This window comes from Tachysurus fulvidraco, chromosome 16 (genome assembly GCF_022655615.1).
Source record: "Tachysurus fulvidraco isolate hzauxx_2018 chromosome 16, HZAU_PFXX_2.0, whole genome shotgun sequence".
NCBI lineage: Eukaryota > Metazoa > Chordata > Actinopteri > Siluriformes > Bagridae > Tachysurus > Tachysurus fulvidraco.
The window spans coordinates 14311461-14334046 of record NC_062533.1 but is presented as its reverse complement, the minus strand read 5'-3'; the positions used below and the strand labels follow the sequence as shown (position 1 = coordinate 14334046).

At 39.3% G+C, this 22586-nt stretch overlaps 1 protein-coding gene across 7 annotated transcripts; it reads right to left on the bottom strand.

Annotated features, from left to right (window-relative positions):
• Window positions 1–771: 771 nt before the first annotated feature.
• Window positions 772–21271, bottom strand: reps1 (RALBP1 associated Eps domain containing 1). Of its 7 annotated transcripts, none has more exons than XM_047801502.1 (20): window positions 20621–21270; window positions 17747–17870; window positions 16305–16498; window positions 15418–15574; window positions 14121–14245; window positions 12912–13074; window positions 12751–12814; window positions 10855–11009; window positions 10606–10727; window positions 9941–10018; window positions 8878–8965; window positions 7198–7293; window positions 7017–7089; window positions 6784–6914; window positions 6624–6691; window positions 6137–6310; window positions 5286–5375; window positions 4021–4169; window positions 3836–3941; window positions 772–2285 (listed from the first exon to the last, which is right to left on the bottom strand). In XM_047801502.1, the coding sequence occupies exons 1-20, from the start codon at window positions 20771–20773 to the stop codon at window positions 2217–2219; spliced, it is 2379 nt and encodes a 792-aa protein (XP_047657458.1). In that variant the 5' UTR covers window positions 20774–21270; the 3' UTR covers window positions 772–2216. The 7 variants fall into 7 exon arrangements, with proteins under 7 accessions (XP_047657458.1, XP_047657459.1, XP_027011159.1 ...); XM_047801503.1 differs by having other exon boundaries at window positions 9941–10021; window positions 14184–14245; XM_027155358.2 differs by having other exon boundaries at window positions 9941–10021; window positions 20621–21269.
• Window positions 21272–22586: the final 1315 nt, after the last annotated feature.

Genomic DNA, 22586 nt, shown 5'->3' with positions numbered 1-22586 from the left:
ACAAATGTACCTGACTTTGTTTTGCTTTAAATGTAAATGAATAAATGATGAACAGGTTAAACATGCCATAACCTTGGTTTTGGTGGCATGGGGAAGTGGTAGCTCGGTGTTTAAGGGCCCCTAAGCAAGGCCCTTTAACCTCAATTGCTGTATAAAGGAGATGAAAGCAAGTCACTCTGGATAAGGGCTTATGCTGTAATGCAATCAAATACTGAAGGTTCAGAGATAAACAATGAAGGTTTTGGGCTAGAAGGAACTACAATAATAAAATTAATAGATATAGTGTGCGGTTTTCTGGAATTTATTAAAAGCAACAGGTCATAATGCACAGATATCAAATATACAGACCATGGACATGGGTTCTAATCCAGCCCAACAAATCATCTTGTGGACCACAATGTGAAGTTCCTTTTCATTCCACTAGGGGGTGAAAGAGGATTTATAATAAACCCACAAAATTTGCTAATGATTAATGTGTAAACATTATGCTGCAAACAATGAGGAGTTGTATACATTTGAGGGTGAACATTTATTCAATACATTTGCAAATGTTTATATTAAGGTCTATTTTGTATAGAACCATGACATACAGGCCATTTGTCACCTTATACACACACACACACTATTATGCTGAACTTTAGATAAGCTATGCACATTATAAATGCATGTGCAGTTTAACTTCTATGTGCAACAAGCTATCATAAATCCAACACTGCTAAATATAAGTGCGACAAAACTGAACAGATTCGAAATTCATGACAAAAGAAAAAGTTATTAAAATATTGTGCCATTTTTATTTTGTGTAAAAATCACACAGCTGCTAGTTCATTCTGCAGAGATACATCCATGCAGTTAAACATCTATGATCCCACAGCCATAATATAAGCAATTAAATAGAATATTTGCTATTAGTCAGCAATTAATGCAAATTTACATATGCGACCAAAAGGTGTGTATCATACAATATACAACAAACCCCTTATACAGTACATCGACCTGAACAGCAGGGGAAAAAAGGCTCACCTTGATTCAACAGGGGTGGGGGGGCAATAATGTAAAAAAAAAAAAAAAAAAAAATGAATGAAAGGAGTAAGGCTTTGTGGACAGAAAATGGAAAACAAATAAACTAACCAACCAAAACTTAAGACATTAATTTTGAGTAAGATTGTAAAACTCTAGTACTAGTTAAGATAATAGACATACAAATCAAGTGGTTCGATTTTAAGATCAGGAACAACATGCAAAAAATTGATACAAGGTAAAATACGAACAAACAGAAAGGAAAGCCAAGGGGAAGTAAGTGCAGTTTCAGGTCTTATTTTTTTAAATTGGTGGAACATGAAAACACGATGCTGAAACATGACTCACTCAGGGTCTGTGCCTTACAGGAAATGCACTGATGAGTGTGGGATTCAAGAAAGAAAAGATCTGTTATACAGGGCCAATGACTGTACAAGGTAGAAAAAACATTGTTATACCACAGATGTTAAAAGAAGAGTGATCTTTGATGCATTATGCCTGTGTTTCTCAACTCTACTCCTGGGTGTCATTTCACCCTGTGCTCCTCCTTCTTCTTCTCATCATCATGCGCCGATCAAGTGAGATGGATGTGCAGACCAATGACCTTCAGGACGAGAGCTGAGAAACTCTAGTATTATGCAATATATTTTTAACCATCACTCACTCACACTCTCTCTCTCTCACACACACACACACACACACACACGCACACACGTGTTGTCCAATGTTATTTTAGGGAGTTTAGAAGAAACATGAACGAGTGTCTAGCAGTCATTCGTGAGCGTACTTCTGAAACAGAGCATGACCTCCCACAAGAAAATCTGTCCTCCCCTGCACACATGATTATCAGGCCAGATCTGCTGGACAATCATCTCCATCATCCTCTGTGAGATTCAGGAGCATATACGCCCCATAGTAACAGTGCTAACCGTGTGCTGCATAAGCAGAGGATGGACAGTTAGATTTAACTCGCACTCTGTTTCGTCAAAGTGCCAAAATGTTATATATTCCTACTCCTCGCTGTGAGGACAGCCTCTCTATCAGAGCAGGATGGGGTGTGAGAGCATTATGGAGGAAGCAGCAAAGTCTTTCCTCACGTAGCCAGATGAGGAGCAGGAAGAGGGCTGACATGAGCGTCCTCGCGGAGGATCTGTAGAACCTTTACCGTCGCTCTTCGCGGCTCTTTCTTCACATGCTTACAAATGGGAAAAAGGTCTCAGCTGCTCCAGTTGAACTTCCAACGATATTCTCTCCTCCAGCAAGTCCTACAAAAGAGAAAAAAATTAAATGAAAATCAAAACTGTGAAGCTGTGGTGAGAAAGTGAAAAAGGTATAAAAAAAAAAAGTTGTTTGCTCCCTTCCTGATTTTTTTTTTGCACGTTTGTCAAAGATAACAAGTAAACACAACATGCTGTTTTTAAATGAAGGCTTTTATTATTAAGGGAAAACAAAACCCAAACGGCCCTGTGTGAAAAAGTGTTTGGCCCTAAACCTAACTGTTGTAATTCAGCCACATTGGAGGGTTTTCGAGCACGAACGGACTTTTTAAGGTCATGCCACATCATCTCAATAGGATTCAGGTCAGGACTTTGACTAGGCCACTATAAAGTCTTCATATTGTTTTTCTTCAGCCACTCAGAGGTGGACTTGCTGGTGTGTTTTGGATCATTGTCCTGCTGCAGAACCCAAGTTCTCTTCAATTTGAGGTCACGAACAGAGCCATCATTGTCCTTCAGCATTTTTTGGTAGACAGCAGAATTCATGGTTCCATTAATCACAGCAAGTCTTCCAGGTCCTGAGGCAGCAAAACAGCCCCAGTCCATCACACTACCATTAATGATACATGGCAGAATGATAACAGCAAAAATAATCATCATGAGCGGTGATGCTCCTTCCCACTGTTCACAATCAGACTACATTTCAGCAAATGTCACATAATAACACCACCATCACACCACCACCATATTTTACTGTTGGTATGATGTTCTTTGTCTGAAATGCGGTGTTACCTTTACACCAGATGTAATGGGACACACACCTTCCAAAAAGTTCAATTTTTGTCTTGTCAGTCCACAGAGTATTTTCCGAAAAGTCTTGAGGATTATCAAAATGTTTTCTGGCAAATCTGAGGCAAGACTATATTCTTTTTGCTCAGCAGCTGTTTTTGTCTTGGAACTCTGCCATTCAGGCCACCTCTGTTCCTTGTTTTCACCATTTGTGGATAATGGCTCTCACTGTGTTTCACTGGAGTCCCAAAGCTTTAGAAACAGCTTTATAACCTTTTCCAGACTGACAGATCTCAATCACTTTCTCTCTCATTTGTTCCTGAATTTCTTTGGATCTCGGCATGATGTGTAGCCTGTGAGGATCTTTTGGTCTACTTTGGTCAGGTCTTATTTAAGTTATAACTTGAATGTGAACAGGTGTGGCAGTAATCAGGCCTGGGTGTGGCTAAATTTAACTCAGGTGTGATAAACCACAGTTATGTTTTAAGGGGGGGGCAACACTTTCACACAGGGCCATGTGGGTAATATCCAAAATTTGTCTGATGATCTGAAACATTAAAGTGTGAAAACGTGCAAAAATAAAATCAGGAAGGGGGCAAACCCTTTTGCATTAATCAATCCTCATGCAGATAGATCGGTTGCTTAAATGAAATACAGACCAAACATGTATATATTAATACTCCCAATTCTATCGTTCTCTGTGCCTTAAGTCCCAATTTAGGTGGTGTCTTATAGCTCGAGGCAAACATTTGACTGTACATTTCTGAATCCCACGCTACCTGGAGGACAACTTGCAGCATAACACTCACCTTTAACTGTTGCTGTAATTCACTGTTGAGTCTAGCCAGAACCGTATTCGTCTCTTTATTTCTTCTAATGGAAGCTTGGATTGACTTTTTATCCTTCCCAGCAGATCTACATGTAACAGAAAAGATTAATAAACAGAAAACACAAAGATTATGTAAAAAAAACTCGTTGACACAAATGTGTGTACCGTGGTATAGAAGGCTGCGTGGCGAGAACAGTGGCAACGATGTTGGACTTCTGCGGGTGCTCGTCTATTTCGGGTCTGAGCTCATCTTCTGACTTCAGCCTTCGCCGGACAGGTTTGGGAGGAGGTGCCAGTGGAGTAGATCCTTTGGCCTATGAGAACATACGAGTGTTCAGGAGCAATACAGAATTACTAAAAATAAAAAATAAAAACACCCGAACGGTTTGGTGCGTTCGATGCATGCAGAATGTAGCCCCGTGCTCAGTTTCGCCTCAGACTCAGTTTCGCACGAACATACATATAGACAGTAAAAGTTGAGTAAGGAGTGCTGCAGAAATGGCATGTGGAGGAGATAATGAAGGCTGCCCGGTGTTGGCGGATGCGCCCGCGTCGTTGAAATTCGGTGTGTGGGAACATTTTGGATTTCATGTTACTTACGATGACAACGGAAATAAAACAGTAGATAGAACTGCAACTGTGTGCAAGCATTGTGCAAAATGCATAAAATATGCTAATGGATACTCTTCTAATATGACAGTTGTTTTAAGATGTTAAACTTATGCTTTACTTTATGATTATGGCCTTTGCTATTGTTATAGCCTCATTATATCATTACATTATATTATATATTTATGTTTAAAATATTTTGACTTGTTTAAAAGACAGAGCTTGTAAGAGTTCCTCTCTTTTTCTTTAATTTTTTTTTATGACCTACACTGAAGTTTGATAAATGCAAGTTAATTTCAGTCTGTGTGTGCTAAAAAGGCACAAGTTCCTGTAGAGATGATGCACGTTCTCCTTTTTTTTAACCAAATAAACAGAAAGCATGTCATCATCAATGTCTTCTCTCTTGCTCTATCAAAATCTCACCTAGCTTTTACTCAGAGACGGTCCCAGTAATGTGCTTAAAGTCAAGTCAAATTCAGTTAGTGCATGATTACGTTACAAAAATGTTAATACTATATCCTAAATTGTGGATAATTAAGCTAATAAGCTATATATCAAATGCTGAAGGAAATTTCTGGAGTGTTGATGATTAAAAGAAAAAAATAACAACAAGCACCGTACAGAACCAAAAACCGTGACCCTAAAACCGTGATATGAACTGAACTGTAGGTTTTATGAACCGTGCCACCCCTAAGAATTACTACATCTATTAGATGCACACATCCATAACCTGCCAATACTGTGTGAGTATAACTGGCATTATACCATGTCATGCCAACATCAATTCATGATATTTCTGACTCTGTGTGAGAGAAACGTACAGAGTTTACGGTGGCCGCAGGTCGTTCCTCTGACTGAGTTTCATTCTTCGCTGATCTCAAAGCTGCAGCAGTGTCTGCACATTTCTCCACCTGAACACAAGAGCAGGAAATTCAGGCACACAACAGTCCTGTTATTGTCAGTGGACAGGTAAGGTTTATTTTCATAAACTACTTTGTAGGAATTGTACAAAGCCATACTAATCTTACATACGATCATCACATATGTAAATTAAACGATGGACGAACCAATGAAATAAAGTCAAGCTGAGGAAATGCACTGCTAGCCAAGGCTAAATAAAAGAAGTCACCAAACTGTGCTGTTACAAGAACTGATTTAACTCCAAGTGCAACACATTCTCTAATAACTGCACATATTTTATTGGCGAATCTGCTTGAATTTAGATAATTGCTGATAATGGTGAAGACACAAGAGTGTGCAAATTGTGGACTCCTGAAAAAGACGAGGTTTGGCTGGGACGGAAACGTTTAGAAAGTCTAAGGTAAAAGTGCACTGTGGTGTACTTTAATTACCAAAAATGTGTAGCAATGGGAAGATGGTGCATTATAAGAGAAATTATACACTTCTGCACTTTGTTTCCTCCTTTATACACTGTGACACACTCACTAGGCATACATGCACAGCCCAATCCAGCAATGTAACCCAAACTGGAGAATATCACACAGCCGGCTTTTCATGACTGCTCTGTACAAACCCGGTAATCTGGATTTCCTGCAGCACTAGATAGTTTATCTGCTTAAAGTTTTAATCTTGTCTGTTACAACAAGGTGAAAAAGCCTGAATCTAGTTTCCCCCCTCATTAGATGAGCATCCAGTTCCTCGGTGTCCCCACCTGTCCACTGTCCTGCTGTTTGTCCCCTTCGTCTGCAGGTTGCTCCACAGCAAACGCCTGAAACTGGCTGAAGTCTGCAAAATTAGGCTGTTCAGGAATCTGCTGTGGTGAAGTACTGGAATGTGCTGGAAGACCATCTCCATCTACTGAACGGTGGCCGTGCGGCACTGACGCCTTAGTAAAAACATTAATACGTTTAACCTATATTACCTATATGGCAGAATGATAACAGCAAAAATCATCATCATGAGCGTTGATGCTCCTTCCCACTGTTCACAACCAGTCTACATTTCAGCAAACGTCATGTAAATATAAACCAGTAAACACTCTAGTTAAGACTGAACTTATGTTAAGAAACCCATCACGGTGTCAATGATTTATCATACCAGTCAAATATTATCATTACCACATTTAAAATACAGCTTAGATTTTATTAGAATTTGTAATGGGCTGTACAGGAACGAGCACTGACTGTTATGACGTGTACCTGTGTAGCCAGTGGCCGAGGAGGCACGGCAGGAGGAAAGGCCACCGCTCCTGCCTGCTGCTGAGCCCCTGCAGAAATGCAATATTTATTTTAATATTTGTTATGAACACCGACGATCTGGCTGACCTCGGTAAAAACATCATATGAGTGTGATGTGTACCTGCGGTGACGGTGGCAAAGTTCCTGTTCATGTCTAGAGAGGAAGATCGTGAGTGTGAAGCATGAGGGCGGGGAGGGGGAGGGGGCGGAGCCACAGCTTTCAGACCTTCGGGAGAAGTTCCAGAGTGAGACCTGCAACAAACACAGTGTTCAAAATTCACAGGGTTGTGCTTTACAAACAAACAAACACACCCACACACAGAATCATAGGTTGAAATCGTGTGTGTGTGTTACCTCTGTCTGGTTGCAGCACTTGAAATGGGTTCCTGATCAGATGTAAATGAATCAGAGCTGCTATAGCCATCACCTGCATGACAAAAAAGAAAAAAAAAAAAGAAAAAAAAAAACAAAACATTTAGGTTTTGTCTACACTCCTAAAACAAAGCCAACCTGACGATCATGTTAAATAACTTACCTACAGCACTACCAGGGAATTTAATTGCTGCTAGCTTTTTGTCCTCCGAGAGTTCGGAAGGTTTAGCGATTAGAGGACTTGTTGGATGTGTGTGGTCTGTAGAATCAAGACAGACAAGAATGTTTGTCATTTGTCTGGATTGTGCATGTTTCTGCGATCGTGGACAGTAGTGTATACATCTGACTAAAAGACAGAGGGCCTTTATACACCTGGTCACTTCATGCGTTTTCTCTGATCCGATAGCTACCTGATTTGTTAAAAAACTGTTCCATCTACATTAGGCCACATAAATGCTTCTCGGCGAATCAGAGATCGATCCGATCTTTCTACTCCCGCCCAAAATGCAAATATATTTTACCTCATTTCTGAGGTAATTGAAATAGAACATGCTTTGGTATACTTAAATATGCTTGTTTCTATATGTTTTACAAAGCTTGTGTTTGACATTCATCGCTCCATAGAGGAATGCATGCCTGTGTGTCGTCCATGTTATTTGTTTCTGGCGTGATGCACGACTCGTGAGTCACCTGCGAGTGACATACTTCCGTTTGGGAGGAGTATAGCGCTGACGTATGTGGCTTGAACAACCACATTCATTTACACCTGTCCAGTTTCATCTGAAATGCGTCCCAGACCACCTCCTGAAGTGGTTGGATTTATATCTGTCTCGAAAACGTTTCGGAGGGCATTTAGACCTGGTCTTTTTACGATCGGATAGCTATCTGATCACAGAAAACACGAAGTGACCTTGTGTAAAAAAAACAACACCCAGATTGACATCAACTGAGTCAAAGCACTTCATGCCAAGACTGGATGGAGGAGGTGTGGCTCCTGGGCAGGTCGTGAGCCAACGTTCAACGGACCCTGCCGGCTGTCACATTTCCTAATTAAAAAAAGTGCTTGCACTTCCTTCCGTTCTTCATTTTCAGAATATCCCTACTGGATATATTACCGCTAAGTGACTGTAGATTGATGACCTCAGAAGATCTGTCAAGTAAAATGCAAGTCATTTCTGCGCACTGAGCTTCTCACTCTTTTCATTGTCACAGGATTTTCAGAGGTCTTAAGATGATTGAGACACTGCTAAATTACATGACTTACATTAGATCCCTTTAACACTAAAATATCATCATGGTTCCTGGTTGCAATGAAGCTTCGTTTCATTAAGTACTGTTATAAGAATTAAAATCGTTTATTGTTTAATAACCATTCAAATTTTCAACATCATTAAATATATATGTGTTAAGCTTAATAAAAATTGACATGGTCAGCATTTGGGAGTTACTTTTTGCCCCCTTGAAATTTCCAGCCCTAATTTCTGTTGCTCAGAGCACAAATGTCCTGAAATGTAAGACGAGGTACTCCTTATAAACACAGACACTCTCATTAGACAGAGAGGATGAAATTTAGTCCCAGAAGTGAGGCAATATTTGTATAAGCCTTCATGCTATGCCAGGAAGCCAGGAAATCCTCCATCCCGCATTTTTTCCACTAAATTGACTGACTTGAAATAATTGTGCAATAAAGCAATAATTATGATTAACGATGAAAAGGTTGCTCATTAGAAATGAAGAAAAGTTTGCTTGCTGATACAGTCCTGTACAAACGGTCATTGTTACTACCCTAACCCTGTGAAAAGTTTCACAAAGTTTCTCATACATACAAAGAAATGATATTTACCACTTCCAGTTCTCTTCAGCTCCATCTCCTGCATGTGTATCTTGCTAGGTGTCATACGGATGGGTACAGGATGCACGATAGCCGTATCCTGTAAATTATTCACGTGTTATTCATTACTGCAGTGTTAAGTATCTTTACTTTACTCAACACAGCAGCCACTTATACACCCCAAGCCCAAATGTGCAGCGAAAGTAAATACTGAAAAACTGTCTGTATAGCAAACCGAACTGACAGAACGTTCATTGAGTAGAGCTAGGCAATATTTATCATGTTATAATTTAAAATAAAAGAATAAAAAATATATATTTTAAAGTGTGGTTTTGAGTCGGAGAAGTTATCAGTCGGTTTATTTTCACATAAAGGAATTTGCTGAATAAACAGATGTTTAATCGATTATCAAGTCAAAATGTAACGTGGTTTTCTTCTGCAGTGTTTCAGAGCAATAAAATAAAAACTTGTCCCAAATGTGAATGTTGCCATAATTATTTAAACCCGTGTGCGCGGCTGGAAATCTTTAGGCAAAGTTTGTATGTACCGCTACAAAGATCTCAAATTGTGTTGCAAATGATCAATTAAGATAATTTCTTTTTATTAATACATTTTTGTTCTGACAATGACGTGGTAGTGAGGGGAAAAAAAGCTGCACTTTAAAAGAAAGAATAAGTACAAACTGGTTCTCTCAAGCTTCACTAGCTGAGGGCTTAGACCTTATATGCCTACAGTAACAAAGTTGAACACTAGCAATGCAGCTGCAATAAATAAAACTATATGCAATGATGAGAGAGGAAAAAAACAAAAAACAAACAAACAAAAAAGTTGTCGCCAGGCTCCATCAGTGATTTTCATCGCCTAGGCAGATTTACGAGAACATATTGTACTAAACAATAAATCATAGGCTTAGCAAGCGAAACCCCAAAAAATACACAAAACCAAAAATTATACTGGCCACTGCGGCAGATGAATTAGCAATGAAAACATGCAATTTTTCCCCCCAGACAGAATCCGAAGGGTTAATGAAATAAAAATCATTAAATCATGAAAGAGCACTAAGTGATTGACTTACAGGGTCAGCTGGTGCAATGTTAGAATCAAATTGGGTCAGAGTTTGTGAGCTTGAAGAGCGTTCGCTAAAAGTCTCCCACTGCTGGAGAGACAGAGCAGAGACGTAGAGACATATCAGCAGGATACGCACGCTGGACTCGTGTCCAACTGACACACACAACAGCACCAGTGAGCCTGCAGTAATACTACAGCTTCCACACTCACGACACAATAAATCAACTGCCTACTGAGCAAAGACTAGATCATTTAACTTTTAAATAACATGTAAATGTTAAATAAATAAATTGTCGTCCACCTGACAAGAAATGGTTGCTGTCTGCAGTTTTCAATCGTTCTCGAACGTTCTCCAAAAAAAGAGAAAGCTCCAAACGTTCTCGTTTGGAGCTTAAAGTCTAAAGTTAGCATTCCGTGATCATCACACACTGAGTTTATAGGACCGATAGTTCGGCTCAGCAACATCGTTTTCTCGAGATAGAGTCATAAAGGTCTATTAGTGATTATAAATATGTGGTGATTTAGAAGTGCACATCACCACTTTATTATTATTTTTTTTTTTTTACATACAAGGTACATTTTATTAGTCTGTAAAACTTTAGAAATAGAACAGCTGCATTAAACGCTTAGTATCTGTACGCTGTGATTTTGATGAAGAAACTCGGGCCAAACCTCGTTGCTCTGGTTGAGCTCGGGCCAGTTCTGGTTTAAGGAAGGCATGGAAGGAGATTTATTAGGCGTCACCTCCACTGGGGAACCAGAGAAGCCCACTTCAGGTGCAGAATCTGGGACTCCTAAAATAAATAAACAAACAAACAAATACTTCTTTTGCATTTTGCATACTGATCCTATGTTCTGAAATATTACTTCCGTTATTACTCCAGTTACACATTTCTTGGGTTTCTCGCCTGTGCTTCATACCTGCTGAGTCGTCCAGGTCAATAAGCTTTGGCATTAAGCTCTCTGGAAGCTTCTCTGGAAGGTCATAACCGTTCTTTCTAGCAACCACAAGATGAAATGCTGCACAGAACTCGTCCAGGGTCAGTGCACCGTCTTTATCGAAATCTGATAACTCCCTGCAGGGTGACGAAATATCATCTTAACACACAGTCCATTTTTTAACATAAAAACCATGAGTCTGTAATGTCTGGTTTCCCCCAGAAAACCGACTTCCTCTTAAAACCGTTTAAACGTAGCGTGACTAGACCACAATATGAGGATTCCAGCAAGGAACGGTTAAATAAACTTCTTAGAAAAACAATTATATTTTCACTAAAATGGTATAAATACAAGAACTGTGTTGTTCCTTCTGTATTTGTTTAGACACATTGGAGTTATTTTTCTATGATTTTAAGGCATTCTTTTAAAAGCTTACGAAAGTTGACTTTTTTTAAGACAAATAATTCTTGATGTGAATGTTCATGTGCACTATTATTAATGGTGCTTGCAAAGCAACATTCTTGTTATTGTGCCGGACAAAACTTCAGCACGTAACTTGTCCCGCAGCTTTTGTCCTAGACCCATGAATCAGGTGTCAAATTGACCGGTTCATTGAGGAGAGATGTGCTATGACTTTTATAAGCGAACAGAATTCCCGGTACGGAAGCTCAAAAAAGGCTTTTTCCCCCCATACACTTCCATTATAAATTTTGGAGGTTTATAACACGGCAAGTTTTTGAGTGATTTACACCGAACTCGACCAGTTCCTTTAGGACCTTACTCCGGACAAAGTTTTATTTCAGTAGCAACTTTTGCCCAAAAGTATTGGCACCCCACCGGGTATTCACTTGACGTCACGTTTAGCCCCGCCACCCAAAATAAACGAAATCAAGAAGTTAGCACAACATGGACATGTCATGTATCAAAACATTCAGCACGATGAGGGGAACTTGCCACGTGCAAGCACCATTCACATTTTCTTCAGGAAATGTACATTCTAGTTTATTAACTACCGTGTTTATCTCAGGTACTTTTCACGAGTTTTCTTTTACAGCATGTGGCAGACGCTCTAATTTATAGAGCTAAGCAATTGAGGCTTACGGGACTCGCTCAGAGGTGCAGGAGGGGCAACTCGGGAGTTCCTGAGGTTCAAACTCAAGACCTTCTGATCAGAAGTCCAACACCTTAACCGCTAAGCTACCACTACCAGGTTTAGCAGGGCTCGGCCTAGTTTGGGAATTTGGAAGGAAAAAGTCTCTCGGGTGAAGCTCGCACATGAAGCTGGCTGAGATGATATTTGGAGTGTCATCAGGAACACTTTTAAGACTAAAGACTTATAACAAATAGTTTTGATTTCTTGGTCATTGTACAACTCCATATTTCAGGTTCTCAACCTTGGTTTGGTCAGTGACCCAATTTTAATTTTTCCCCAATATACACTATGCAATTATAGCTAATGATAGTTAACCCAAGGAGATTTTCACTCCTATGCTCAGAGGTATATTTTAACCAGAGCCAGAGCACAATCAGCTGCTGCAGTAAAATGTGTTTTTTTTTTTTTAATGTAAAAGGATATTTGGATTAACACAAGCATGTACTGGACAAACTGAAGAGAGACCGATACAGTTCTAATCATTATCATATCATTAACAGTGTTTAATAAAAATCTCCTGTGGCCTTAATTAACCTCAAGGTTAAACAACTATGGCATATCTTCATTATTATCCAAAACCGACAGTAGAAGTACTAAAAAATAAAGTAGTAATGTGCAGGTATACCCGATATTTCGACTGGCAAGTGCTTGTTTGTTTTTGAACAAGCTTAAGCAAGGTCACCCAAGGCAAACACAAACATACTAATCTCAGTAAAGCAGCTTACCAAATGTGAGACAACTCTAAAATAGGCAGCTTTGACTTAGTAAAAAACTCCTTTGCGGCAGAGCCTGTAAAAAAAAAATAAAAATCACGTCAGTATGAAAAACCAGGCGTATGTGTGTATATATACACGTGATCGGTGCGTCAAATGTTCGACCGACTCACCAGGGATAAAACCTGTCAGATCAGGTTGGATAGTTTTAAACTGATTAATGTAATACTGTCTTTGCTCATCTGTGATTTTCCAGGGGTCGTCATAACCACTGGCCTGTCTTTGGATCTCGTTTGTAGTAGCAGCAGATGTCACTGTCCGTACTGTTGTGCTCTCCTACAATACACGACGGCACAGGTGGTTAGGAAGACACACAAAAGACAACCTTCAAACAGAATGTGTGTGTGTATATATAGCAAACATCCCATTTCTGATTTATTCCTCTCTTTGCTGTTAAAACAACCTCCACCCTGGGCTTTCCAAAAGATTTTGGAGTACAGCTGTGGAGCTTTGTGATCATTCAAACAGTATTAGAGAGCTCAGGCTGTGATATGTGGTGAAGAAGCCTGGAGTGCCATCAGCATTCCAATTTATCCCAAAGGTGTTCGATGAGGATGAGCAGACGAGTGTTTATCATTCTGGCACACGCTTGGGCCTCCTGGGATCAGCAAGGGGAAATTATACTAATACATCCTAGAGAACTGCGTGTATGTGTGTTTGTGTGTGTGTGATGTCCATATACTTTTGGCCCGACAGTGTATGAGGTTACCTAAATTCACAGCCAACGGATAAACAAGTCTGAAGTATGCAAAATATTTTCTTAAGATGTCTTTCCAAATTGTAAAAACAGACTTCGCATAACATTTTACAGGAAAAAAATTCCCAATGTCTTTCAGAGAACTATTTATGGGAAAGATTCTGAGCGGCGTTTGTAAAGTGTTACCCGCATAAGCCGTGGTGCAAAAATGAAGAAATTCAGAAGACAGATCTCTCTTGCTAAACAAAAACTTTGCAAATGTTATTGCAACAAGCAGCAGAAATGACATTTGCAAAGGTACATACAGAACCCCCAATGTTTTGGTAATGGGAAATAAACATAGCAGAACCGCAGGTTCCAATCAAATGACGAGGGCAATGATATAAACTGTTGCAAATGTAAACATTCTCTCGGCTCCCATGGATACCTGCTTTGTTTGCTGCAGGCATCGTCAATGGGTTAAACTGTGTGTGGGCTCGACAAATATTAAAACAGGCTTGTGCTTATGCCATCACAGAAAATGCTTTATATACAGAAGCCTTATAAGCGGCATCCATAACAAGCTTTGAAAACAAAAAGGCTATTGAGATGGGCCACAGGTTGCGAGAAGTGGACGGTGCAGTACCTGAGCAGAAGAGGGATGCATTGCTGGAAGTGTGCTGGAGGGAGGTGTGTCTGTGAAACTGACCCAGTTTTCCTGAACGGGAGGAGGAGAATGGGCAGACCACATCCCATCGCCTGCTACTGGACCTTTATTAGTGAAGTGTTGAGAGAAGGAAGGGGTTGAGAAAGCAGGAGTTAGAACACCCAACACTTTGGTTTAAGTGGATAATAAAATCAGAACTAAAATTTCGGTGCCCCACAGAATGCTTATTATACAATATTGGGGCATGGAAGCCTTTATTATCGCCACATGTAAAGCACATGAAAGCACAGTGGAATTCTTTTATTCATAAAAGAATATGTATATATATATTGGGGTCAGAGCACAGAGACAGCTATGGTATAGCGCCCCTGGAGGAGGGAGAGCAAGGGCCCAACAGTGGCAGTTTGGCAGTGCCGGGGCTTGAACCCCAGACCTCAGATCAAAAACCCAGAGCTTCAACCACTTGAGCCACCACTGCCCCTTATAATTGGTCCTAATTGTTCTTAATGATATGCTTTTTTTTCTGCTTATCCATTTTATATAAACTTTACCTGCTTTGTGCAAGTCAACAAAAAACACCTGTCACATTAGTGTTATTACAATGAATAACTTTTCACGTGTCAGAAACAACAAGAAAGTGGTTAAGTAATTGTCTGGATTTGTTTACAACATTAGAGTCTGCATTATATTTTAGTTAGAAGAAAACAAATTATTAATTTGTAACAATAATGTAATTTTATGCTGATTATCTAATGAAGGGTGCCATTAATTCTGGAGGACATTAGATAAATCTGACAGCTACCAGACGAACATCCCTGACCAACATGTCTCTGTGGCTGATTAGATCGGCTGGCTTTTCATACTCTATGCATACAAAGTGTTTTGCAATTTTATTTCCTCAAATGCATCCGGCAGAAAACTCTCCAAATGGAGAAGCTGCTCGGTGTCAAATGCAGGCTCATTCACAGAAAATAAAATGCAGATTATGCAAACAAATAAAAGAAGCGAAGTGTACCGAGGCACATAATATAACCAGCATTTCGAACCAGTTTTTGCTTTCTTTAACATCCTATGAAATGACAACTCTTCAATACTGTTTAGCGTTTACATATCCACAAGAGGAAGTGACTCAGCCATCTTCTGATAAAATATATATTCCCCTTTCAGAAAGACAGGTCACGTGATTAGCACTTTCTACAAGGGTGAGTCAAGTGAAAATCTAAAAGGACTCTATTAAGCTGCACATTTAATTTGTTCATGAAAATTAATGATGTACCAGATTGTGCTTCTCTGAATGGTGGCCAAACGGCTCCTGCCACCGCGGCCTGTCGGTCCACGGTGCCTCCGCTTGGTTGGCGCTTGTGCTTCCTCCAGGCAGGAGGTGAAGTGGGCGGAGACTGGTGAGGGGACACTACAGGAGACGTGGCTTCTGGCTGGGGTCAGAAGACATGGAACATTCATTTTCACATTAAAACTATCAACGTTTTACAGTTTCATGTTATTGGCTGCCTGCATTTATAAAATTATACGCAAATCAAACTGGGACTTATATTACAAGCCTATTCCCGTCATAATATTAGTCACATCCTCAGACCTGAGGTGATGAACATGAAACTATGGGCTACGATTCAAGATGGATGCTATGAGGAGGTCTTTTTATTTTTCTAGGTATAGCACATTTAAATCAACAGACACTGACAACAAAAGCTTTACAGAAATGCCACAGATTTAGATTCTTAATAAACAAACCAGAGAAAACAGATGTGACAAAAAAATAGAAGGAAGAAGCTCGAGAGGTACCAGACACAAAGGGGAGCTCATCCTATTTGGAATGACAGCAGATGGGGGCTTATAAATCATTACAAAGTACATTACAGTAAATATAAGTACATATTTGTATGCAAACTAGCATATTACCTAATAAATCACTGACTGAAATTTACAGTAAATTCAGGCAGCAAAATAAATGTGAAATAATGTGCTGAGTTAGAGAGAATCCTTCAAAGGCTAAATATGTCTACCTTTAAACTGATTTATAAACCAGAGCTGGAATTATAAAGTCCCTCCAGTGTTTCACTGAGGTTTTTTGTGATTGTTGTGGCCAAAAAACGCATGCTGTTGCTTTGAATATAAAAGCAGTGATGATGCAGGTTGTTCACTGACCTGGGGTTCAACAGGGGGAGCACAGGGTTGGATCACTTCATGCGTGGACACTTTTTTGGTTGGGACTCGACCTGGTGGTCTGGGGATCACGCTGGAATACGGCCCCTGGTTCTCTGTGTCTGGGTATACCGATGCGTGTCTGGCCTCCTGCTCATTCTTTCCCACCACAAAGCGAGGAAGGGGCAAGTCTTTGACTGCAAAGGCGAACACAGACGCATACTTGGTTACAAAAAAAAAAAAAAAAACATGCTAAGTGATAAGCTTGCAACAACAACAGTCAAGGTTCAGTGCTTTACCAAACAGATGACTGGCTCTTTCATAAAAAAAAAATAAAAAAAAATTACAAGGTCTTATAAATGGGTCATTTTCTCAGCTAAAGCAGAGGGTGCCAAGTGTGAGTGTTTAGCCTGTGTAGATGGAAATGCAGATCAGTGTGAGCTATGATTCTTTTTCATGACAGAAAATCAAGTCAACTTTATTTATAGAGCACATTTAAAAACAACAGCTGTTGGCCAAAGTGCTGTACAGAGCCATTCAAACCCTGAGCCATGAAGCTGTGAGCTGTTAACAATGAACATTAAAACCAAACAAACATATTTTATATAAACTAACGTTATTTGTTTTTGCTGACGGACCAAATAGTCCCATTTTTCTGTTTGCACTATTGCAGAAAATAGTTCCTAAGTATTGTTTGCTCCAGATGTAACTACGAAGACACAAAGTTATCAAATCATCAAGCTTCCAAACCAAACTGAGACAGAACAGGTCTGTCCAAAAGCATGTCTTGAGGTAGTAACTCAGCAGGACTTACAATAGCTTTGTGTGTGGAACCAAATTTGCCCAAACAGGCTGGCATATTTAATTTGTGAAATAACCTGCAGAACTAAGCTCTGAGCTAAAAAAAAAAAAAAAAACTTAAAACACAAGTCAATCAATGTGTAGCACATTAATAATATTACAAATTATACCTTAATAAAAAAAAAACTGGATTTTAGTACTAGCAAGAACTTTGGTGCTGTAGAACAAATGTTTTTTAAAAATGTCTCTCTGCATTATAACCCTTTTCACTGCAATTTCCTGTTGACTCATTTTCTATACTCTTACAGGATCTTCAGGCCTACAAGGGATGATCTTATTTCCTGCTTGTTTTTCCCCTATCTGTCTTTATTCAGACTTCATCTATGAACCCAGTCATTTCCTGATCTCTAATACAGGAGCTTTCAGGCTGGCAGTGGAGAATGCCAAAGACTTTTTGGATTTTTGATAAAAGATTGAATCCTGTGGTTTAGAGTTTATTCTGTTGTGAGATAAATAATTCCTAGTCATTTAGTTGCTTTAATGTGTGCTAAATAAAACAGTCATCCATAAAGAGGGAGGCGTCTATCATCCGTCCCCCCACCCCCATATACATGACATGTAAGACAAGTCTGCTTTTTGCTTACCACTGTTCAGGCTCTCGACACGAAGCGGCAGTCCAGACTGGGCTATTGCTATAAGCTTCAATGCAATGTAGAACTGACTCCTCCCGAAGTGGCCAAGACGGGTCGCGCCACACAGTTCAGTGATCTGAAACAATAAGAACAGGTCAGAAATTCTGCTGTCAGAATACTTCACACATTAACAAAAGTATGGACCATGACTAAGCAGATCTGTAAGGTTACTTAGTAAAGGAGAATGTGGTTTTCCTGTCAGTTTTGCAACAAAGTAAGAGTGTAAAAGTAACTCTGCCCATCTCTGATCATGATGGTCAAAAGCAAAAAGGTCTGCACCACAGACAGACCCACCCCTCTGCATATGTTGGCAAGAGTCCTTGCTCAGCCTACTGGATCCTCAATGCTGAAATGATGAGGGTGCGAAACTCCTCGTCTGTTGACTCATCACAAAATGAGTTTTTGGCTTGGAGTGTTTCGCAACTGTGCAAGTCAGGCCACAGGGTCAGTGGCTCAAAAAAATCTAAACACCAAGCAAATGCTATATCAAAAACAATGAGTCAAGATATTAAAACAAAGTTTATTTTACATTACAGATAATAAAATATACAAACAGCTCTAATGATTAAAAAGTATGTCAAGAGCTGAAACTAGAAAGAAACAAAAACATGCTTTTTAATCTGCATTGTCCATTTTATCCCTGGTGAAAAAAGAAATTTACTATAATGACCTGAATGACTTTACTGCTTCACACAGTTTATAAAATCTACACTCAGATACTCTAATCTGTTTATCTATGTATGCAAGGTTTGTGATGTGTGATATGCTCATGGAGGTTAGAGAGATCATTTGCTTGTTCAAACAAGAGCTGATATTGTTGTGCGAAATGACAATGTGCTATTGATATGTCAAATCGCTGTATGACAATTTCAAATAAATAAATAAACAAGGGTGAATCGTCTGTATTTCAGCTGATTCAATACTGACATCCTCATAATAACCATGAACATTTAGAGGCACAAGCAAGAGATGTTATTGATTTTATCTTATTTTGCATATTTAACGTCCCTTATCATGTATATTTCTGAAAGGACAACTAGTGGACAACTGTTGCTTTAAGAGTCTTCAATATGACTTTTTATTACTTTATTAAATATAGCTAGCTGTGCAGTGAGCCCATGCCTCTGTTCTGATTTGACAACGACAAACAAATGTATAAAATAAAAGAAATGTATAAAAGCACGGAAATTCTCTAATGAGCACTCGGTCATTTTAACACCGATTCTCATCCCTGCTAATAGTGTACCACCCTTTTTTTAATACACATTTTGTGATACTCCCTGCACTAACACACCCACTATAACTCGTAAATAAGCTTTTAATTAACTGATTAGCTGAATTAGGCATGTTCGAGCAGGGACAATGCTAAAACTTAGACTTGGACAGAGAACTCAAAAACTAGAGCTGTGAAGCTGTGCTTTAAGACAGTGAAGGTTGTCTTGTTTTGGTCAGTTGTGTACTTATGACAAGTGTCAGTGGATCAGACTGCAAGCAGCATTTCAGGCCTGAATCCAGCTCCATCTATCGTTCTCAAGGTACGTCTGTATTGGCCCAAGGAACTTGTTTATAATAGCAGGTTTACATAGTTTGTATAATCAAGTCTAAATATTGCAATCTGGTTTTCTATGTAGAATTGATAAGGCCGGGTCAAGTCAGCTTTACCTTTCAGACTTAGATTAACAATAAAATTATTACGTGACAGTAAAATGACTTACACGACTACAACACAAGAAAACGGTTGCAAATATTAGGAAAACAATCCAGCACAATAGTGCAACTTGTGATAGAGATACAGTAAATGATACAAAAATGTGGACACCTGAGTACCATAACTATACTGTGAATTTTATGAGCTTCATAAAGACACGGATTACCGAGTGTCCAGCACAGACGACTGACCTCAACCCCAGTGAGCAGCTTTGGGATGAAGGGAACATCAGGGTTCCTCACCCAACATCAGTGACTGATCTCACTACCACTCGTGTGAAATCCCAACAGCCACACTACAAAATCTATTGCAAACCTTTCCCAGAGGAGTCTAAACAGGATGATGGTCAGATGTCCATATAGTGTACAACGTTGTGCTAGAAGTGATATGAAAGTGCATCACAAAATAATATATGATATTCCATCGTTGTTCGCTTTCAAAATACAGAGCGAGAATAAAGAATTATGTTCAATTTGAAAGATTTCACGTAACATGTACAGTCCGACTTACGCTGTATAATATTTAGGGTGTCCGAAAAGTCAGGAACCAAAATCAGAGTTAATGTGTATTTCATGTGTATCTTCTAATACATAAAAAATGCAAGCATCGGATAGAGACGGTGCTCTTTGGTACAGTTACTAGCTCCTCACATCATGTAGAGTTTAAATAAATGCATTAGTGATATTGAGGGACATCACCGAACAATATATAAGGTCTGGATAGAAGAAAAAAAAAAATTCCACTTTTACAATCTAGATTTTCCAATTCCATTCTAATTTGTACACTGGATTTCACTGCTCATATCTAATATCGCCGAACAGCACTGCTGCAAACTAAATATCGTCAAACGCACTGTGTATCGAGGGGTTCTGTTTAAGCATAGCGATATGATATTCTCGCCATATCGCCCGTTCTATTAACAGGTCGCGCTCAAAAGTAATGGCACCCAACAAGCAAAGGAACACACCCTCTAGCAGCGAGACAACCCAGCTGTTGTGTTTTAAGAGTTAAAAAGATAATAATAATCCGTCTGATACTACAGACCTTATTAGACTGATGATATACACGCAAACGGAGTGTATTGCGACGTTGCTGATACACCGCTATAGCTGAGTTACCTGCAGCACCACGTCGTTGGAGAGCTGGGCCGCCCGGAACAGCTCCAGAACCTTGCCGTTGGAGGCCACTTTTTTCGTGTTGTCCACGTCGCAGTACACAAACAAATCCGAGTAGTATTTCTGCTCGACGTCGCTCAGCGTTAAACTCTCCATTGTGGCATATAGGCTAAGTTATTAGCGACAAAGCTAACGCTTAGCTGGCTAGACAGCAATAAATATCCCAGACTGCTAGCGTCTATAAAGCGACTAGCTAAGGCTCGAGTGTGTCCCTAAGCTACCTCGTTTCCTCTCAGATTGCTGTGTGAAATGATAAAACAAATCAAACGTTATACTTGTGCAGCTAAAGCTGTAATGTTAGCTTGGTTGCTAACGCAGGTAAAGTTACAAGTGTTCAGTTAGCAAGCTAAGCGAGCTTATATCCGTGGCCGTACTTCACTTTATGACACGGTGGGAGCTCTCGGTGCCTTTTTAAATCTGTCTTCGTGTCCTCGGCGACCGAAACGATGCGGCGTGTTCAATCCGCAGAAGGTGCGCTGTGCTGTGGAGTAAAGTTTTCAGGCTCTCCAGACTCCCTCCCTCACACAGACAGACGGCGCCGCCATTCCTGCACCCGTGACGTCATCACCCAGGCTGTAGCGCGTATCTACGCGATAGCGGAAAGACCCGGATGTTCAATTCATTTATAAATTCACGTGATTTCAGCGTGCGTTCGTGGTGTCAACGTTTTTCTTTCTTTCTTTCTTTCTTTCTTTCTTTCTTTCTTTCTTTCTTTCTTTCTTTCTTTCTTTCTTTCTTTCTTTCTACTAGTGCAAAAAAGACAAGACAGGAATACGTTCCTAGAAGTTACATACTTCTAAGTATTTTGTACACTTCGTTATGTTTAAATAAATAAGATAAATAAATATGACATTAGTTTTGCCTTATTTATGTTAATATAATATATAGCAGTGCAAAAGCCTCTACCTGCAAACCTTTGAATTTAAAACACAACACCTCTAAGGTGTTAAGAGGGGTTTATCATAACCCTGGCAACCCTACAATTGAAAAACCTCTGTTGCATTCTGGGTAATGCTTGTGATTCCTTCCACATATTAATACTGTACAATGTAAATTCGCAGTCTCACCTGTAGGCACTAGGTTCGAATCCCATTCCTGACAGTGCAGTAATAATTTTCACGACATTGGGGCTTAAAAGATGAGTTAGAGATTAAAAGTCAATGAAGGAAATGTGAATAAAGAATAATGAATACCGAAAACTATTTAAAGTTTTCCTGAATCATAAACAATAAAAATGACTAGGAACAGATATAATATTGTTATAATACTGATCAATATTGTAACATGCACTACAAGTTCACCATAATAATCTATCATATGCACTACAAGTTCACCTTTTTTACCCCAAAATTAATAAATATACATTCTCTAAATTTTTGGATTGAATAAATTATCTGCACTGTAACAACTGTAATAAAATATTTTCAGCTTTATTGCATAATAATGTATATGTTGTCATTTGTGTTTGATTTGCTAAATAATTATGTTACAAGATAGATAAATAGACAGACAGACAGACAGACAGACTGACTGACAGACAGATAGATAGATAGACAGATAGGGGCTTTTTAGGGGGCTTTCCGCTCATGGCGAATGAGAGAATGCTTAGTTGCTTTTTAGTTGACATCTTTGAAAGACAGATGCAATGATTAATGCATCAATGGCCAGGATATCAAATATGACATGATTTTAAAAGTGACCTGTAACATTGACAATGCAATACACTTTAATTTATTTAGTGCTAATAAAATTATTAAGCCTATTTCAATGTGACAAAATGTCAGTCATCGTGTGATAACGAAAATATGACTAGGCCTAGACCAGTGTCTCTCAAACTTTTTTGGCGTGCGTCCCCCCTTGTATACAGTGCATTCCTCCCACCTTAAATAAAATTTATGACATAAAACAT

Bases quoted from the DNA above. Each gene is read 5' to 3' on its own strand.
- reps1 (XM_027155358.2), bottom strand. From the start codon at position 20,773: ATGGAGAGTTTAACGCTGAGCGACGTCGAGCAGAAATACTACTCGGAT. The intron at 11,010-12,750 runs GTAAGCTGCTTT...GTCACCCTGCAG, and splicing joins TTAGAGTTGTCTCACATTTG to GGAGTTATCAGATTTCGATA. The intron at 7,090-7,197 runs GTAAGTTATTTA...TTTGTCATGCAG, and splicing joins ATTCCCTGGTAGTGCTGTAG to GTGATGGCTATAGCAGCTCT.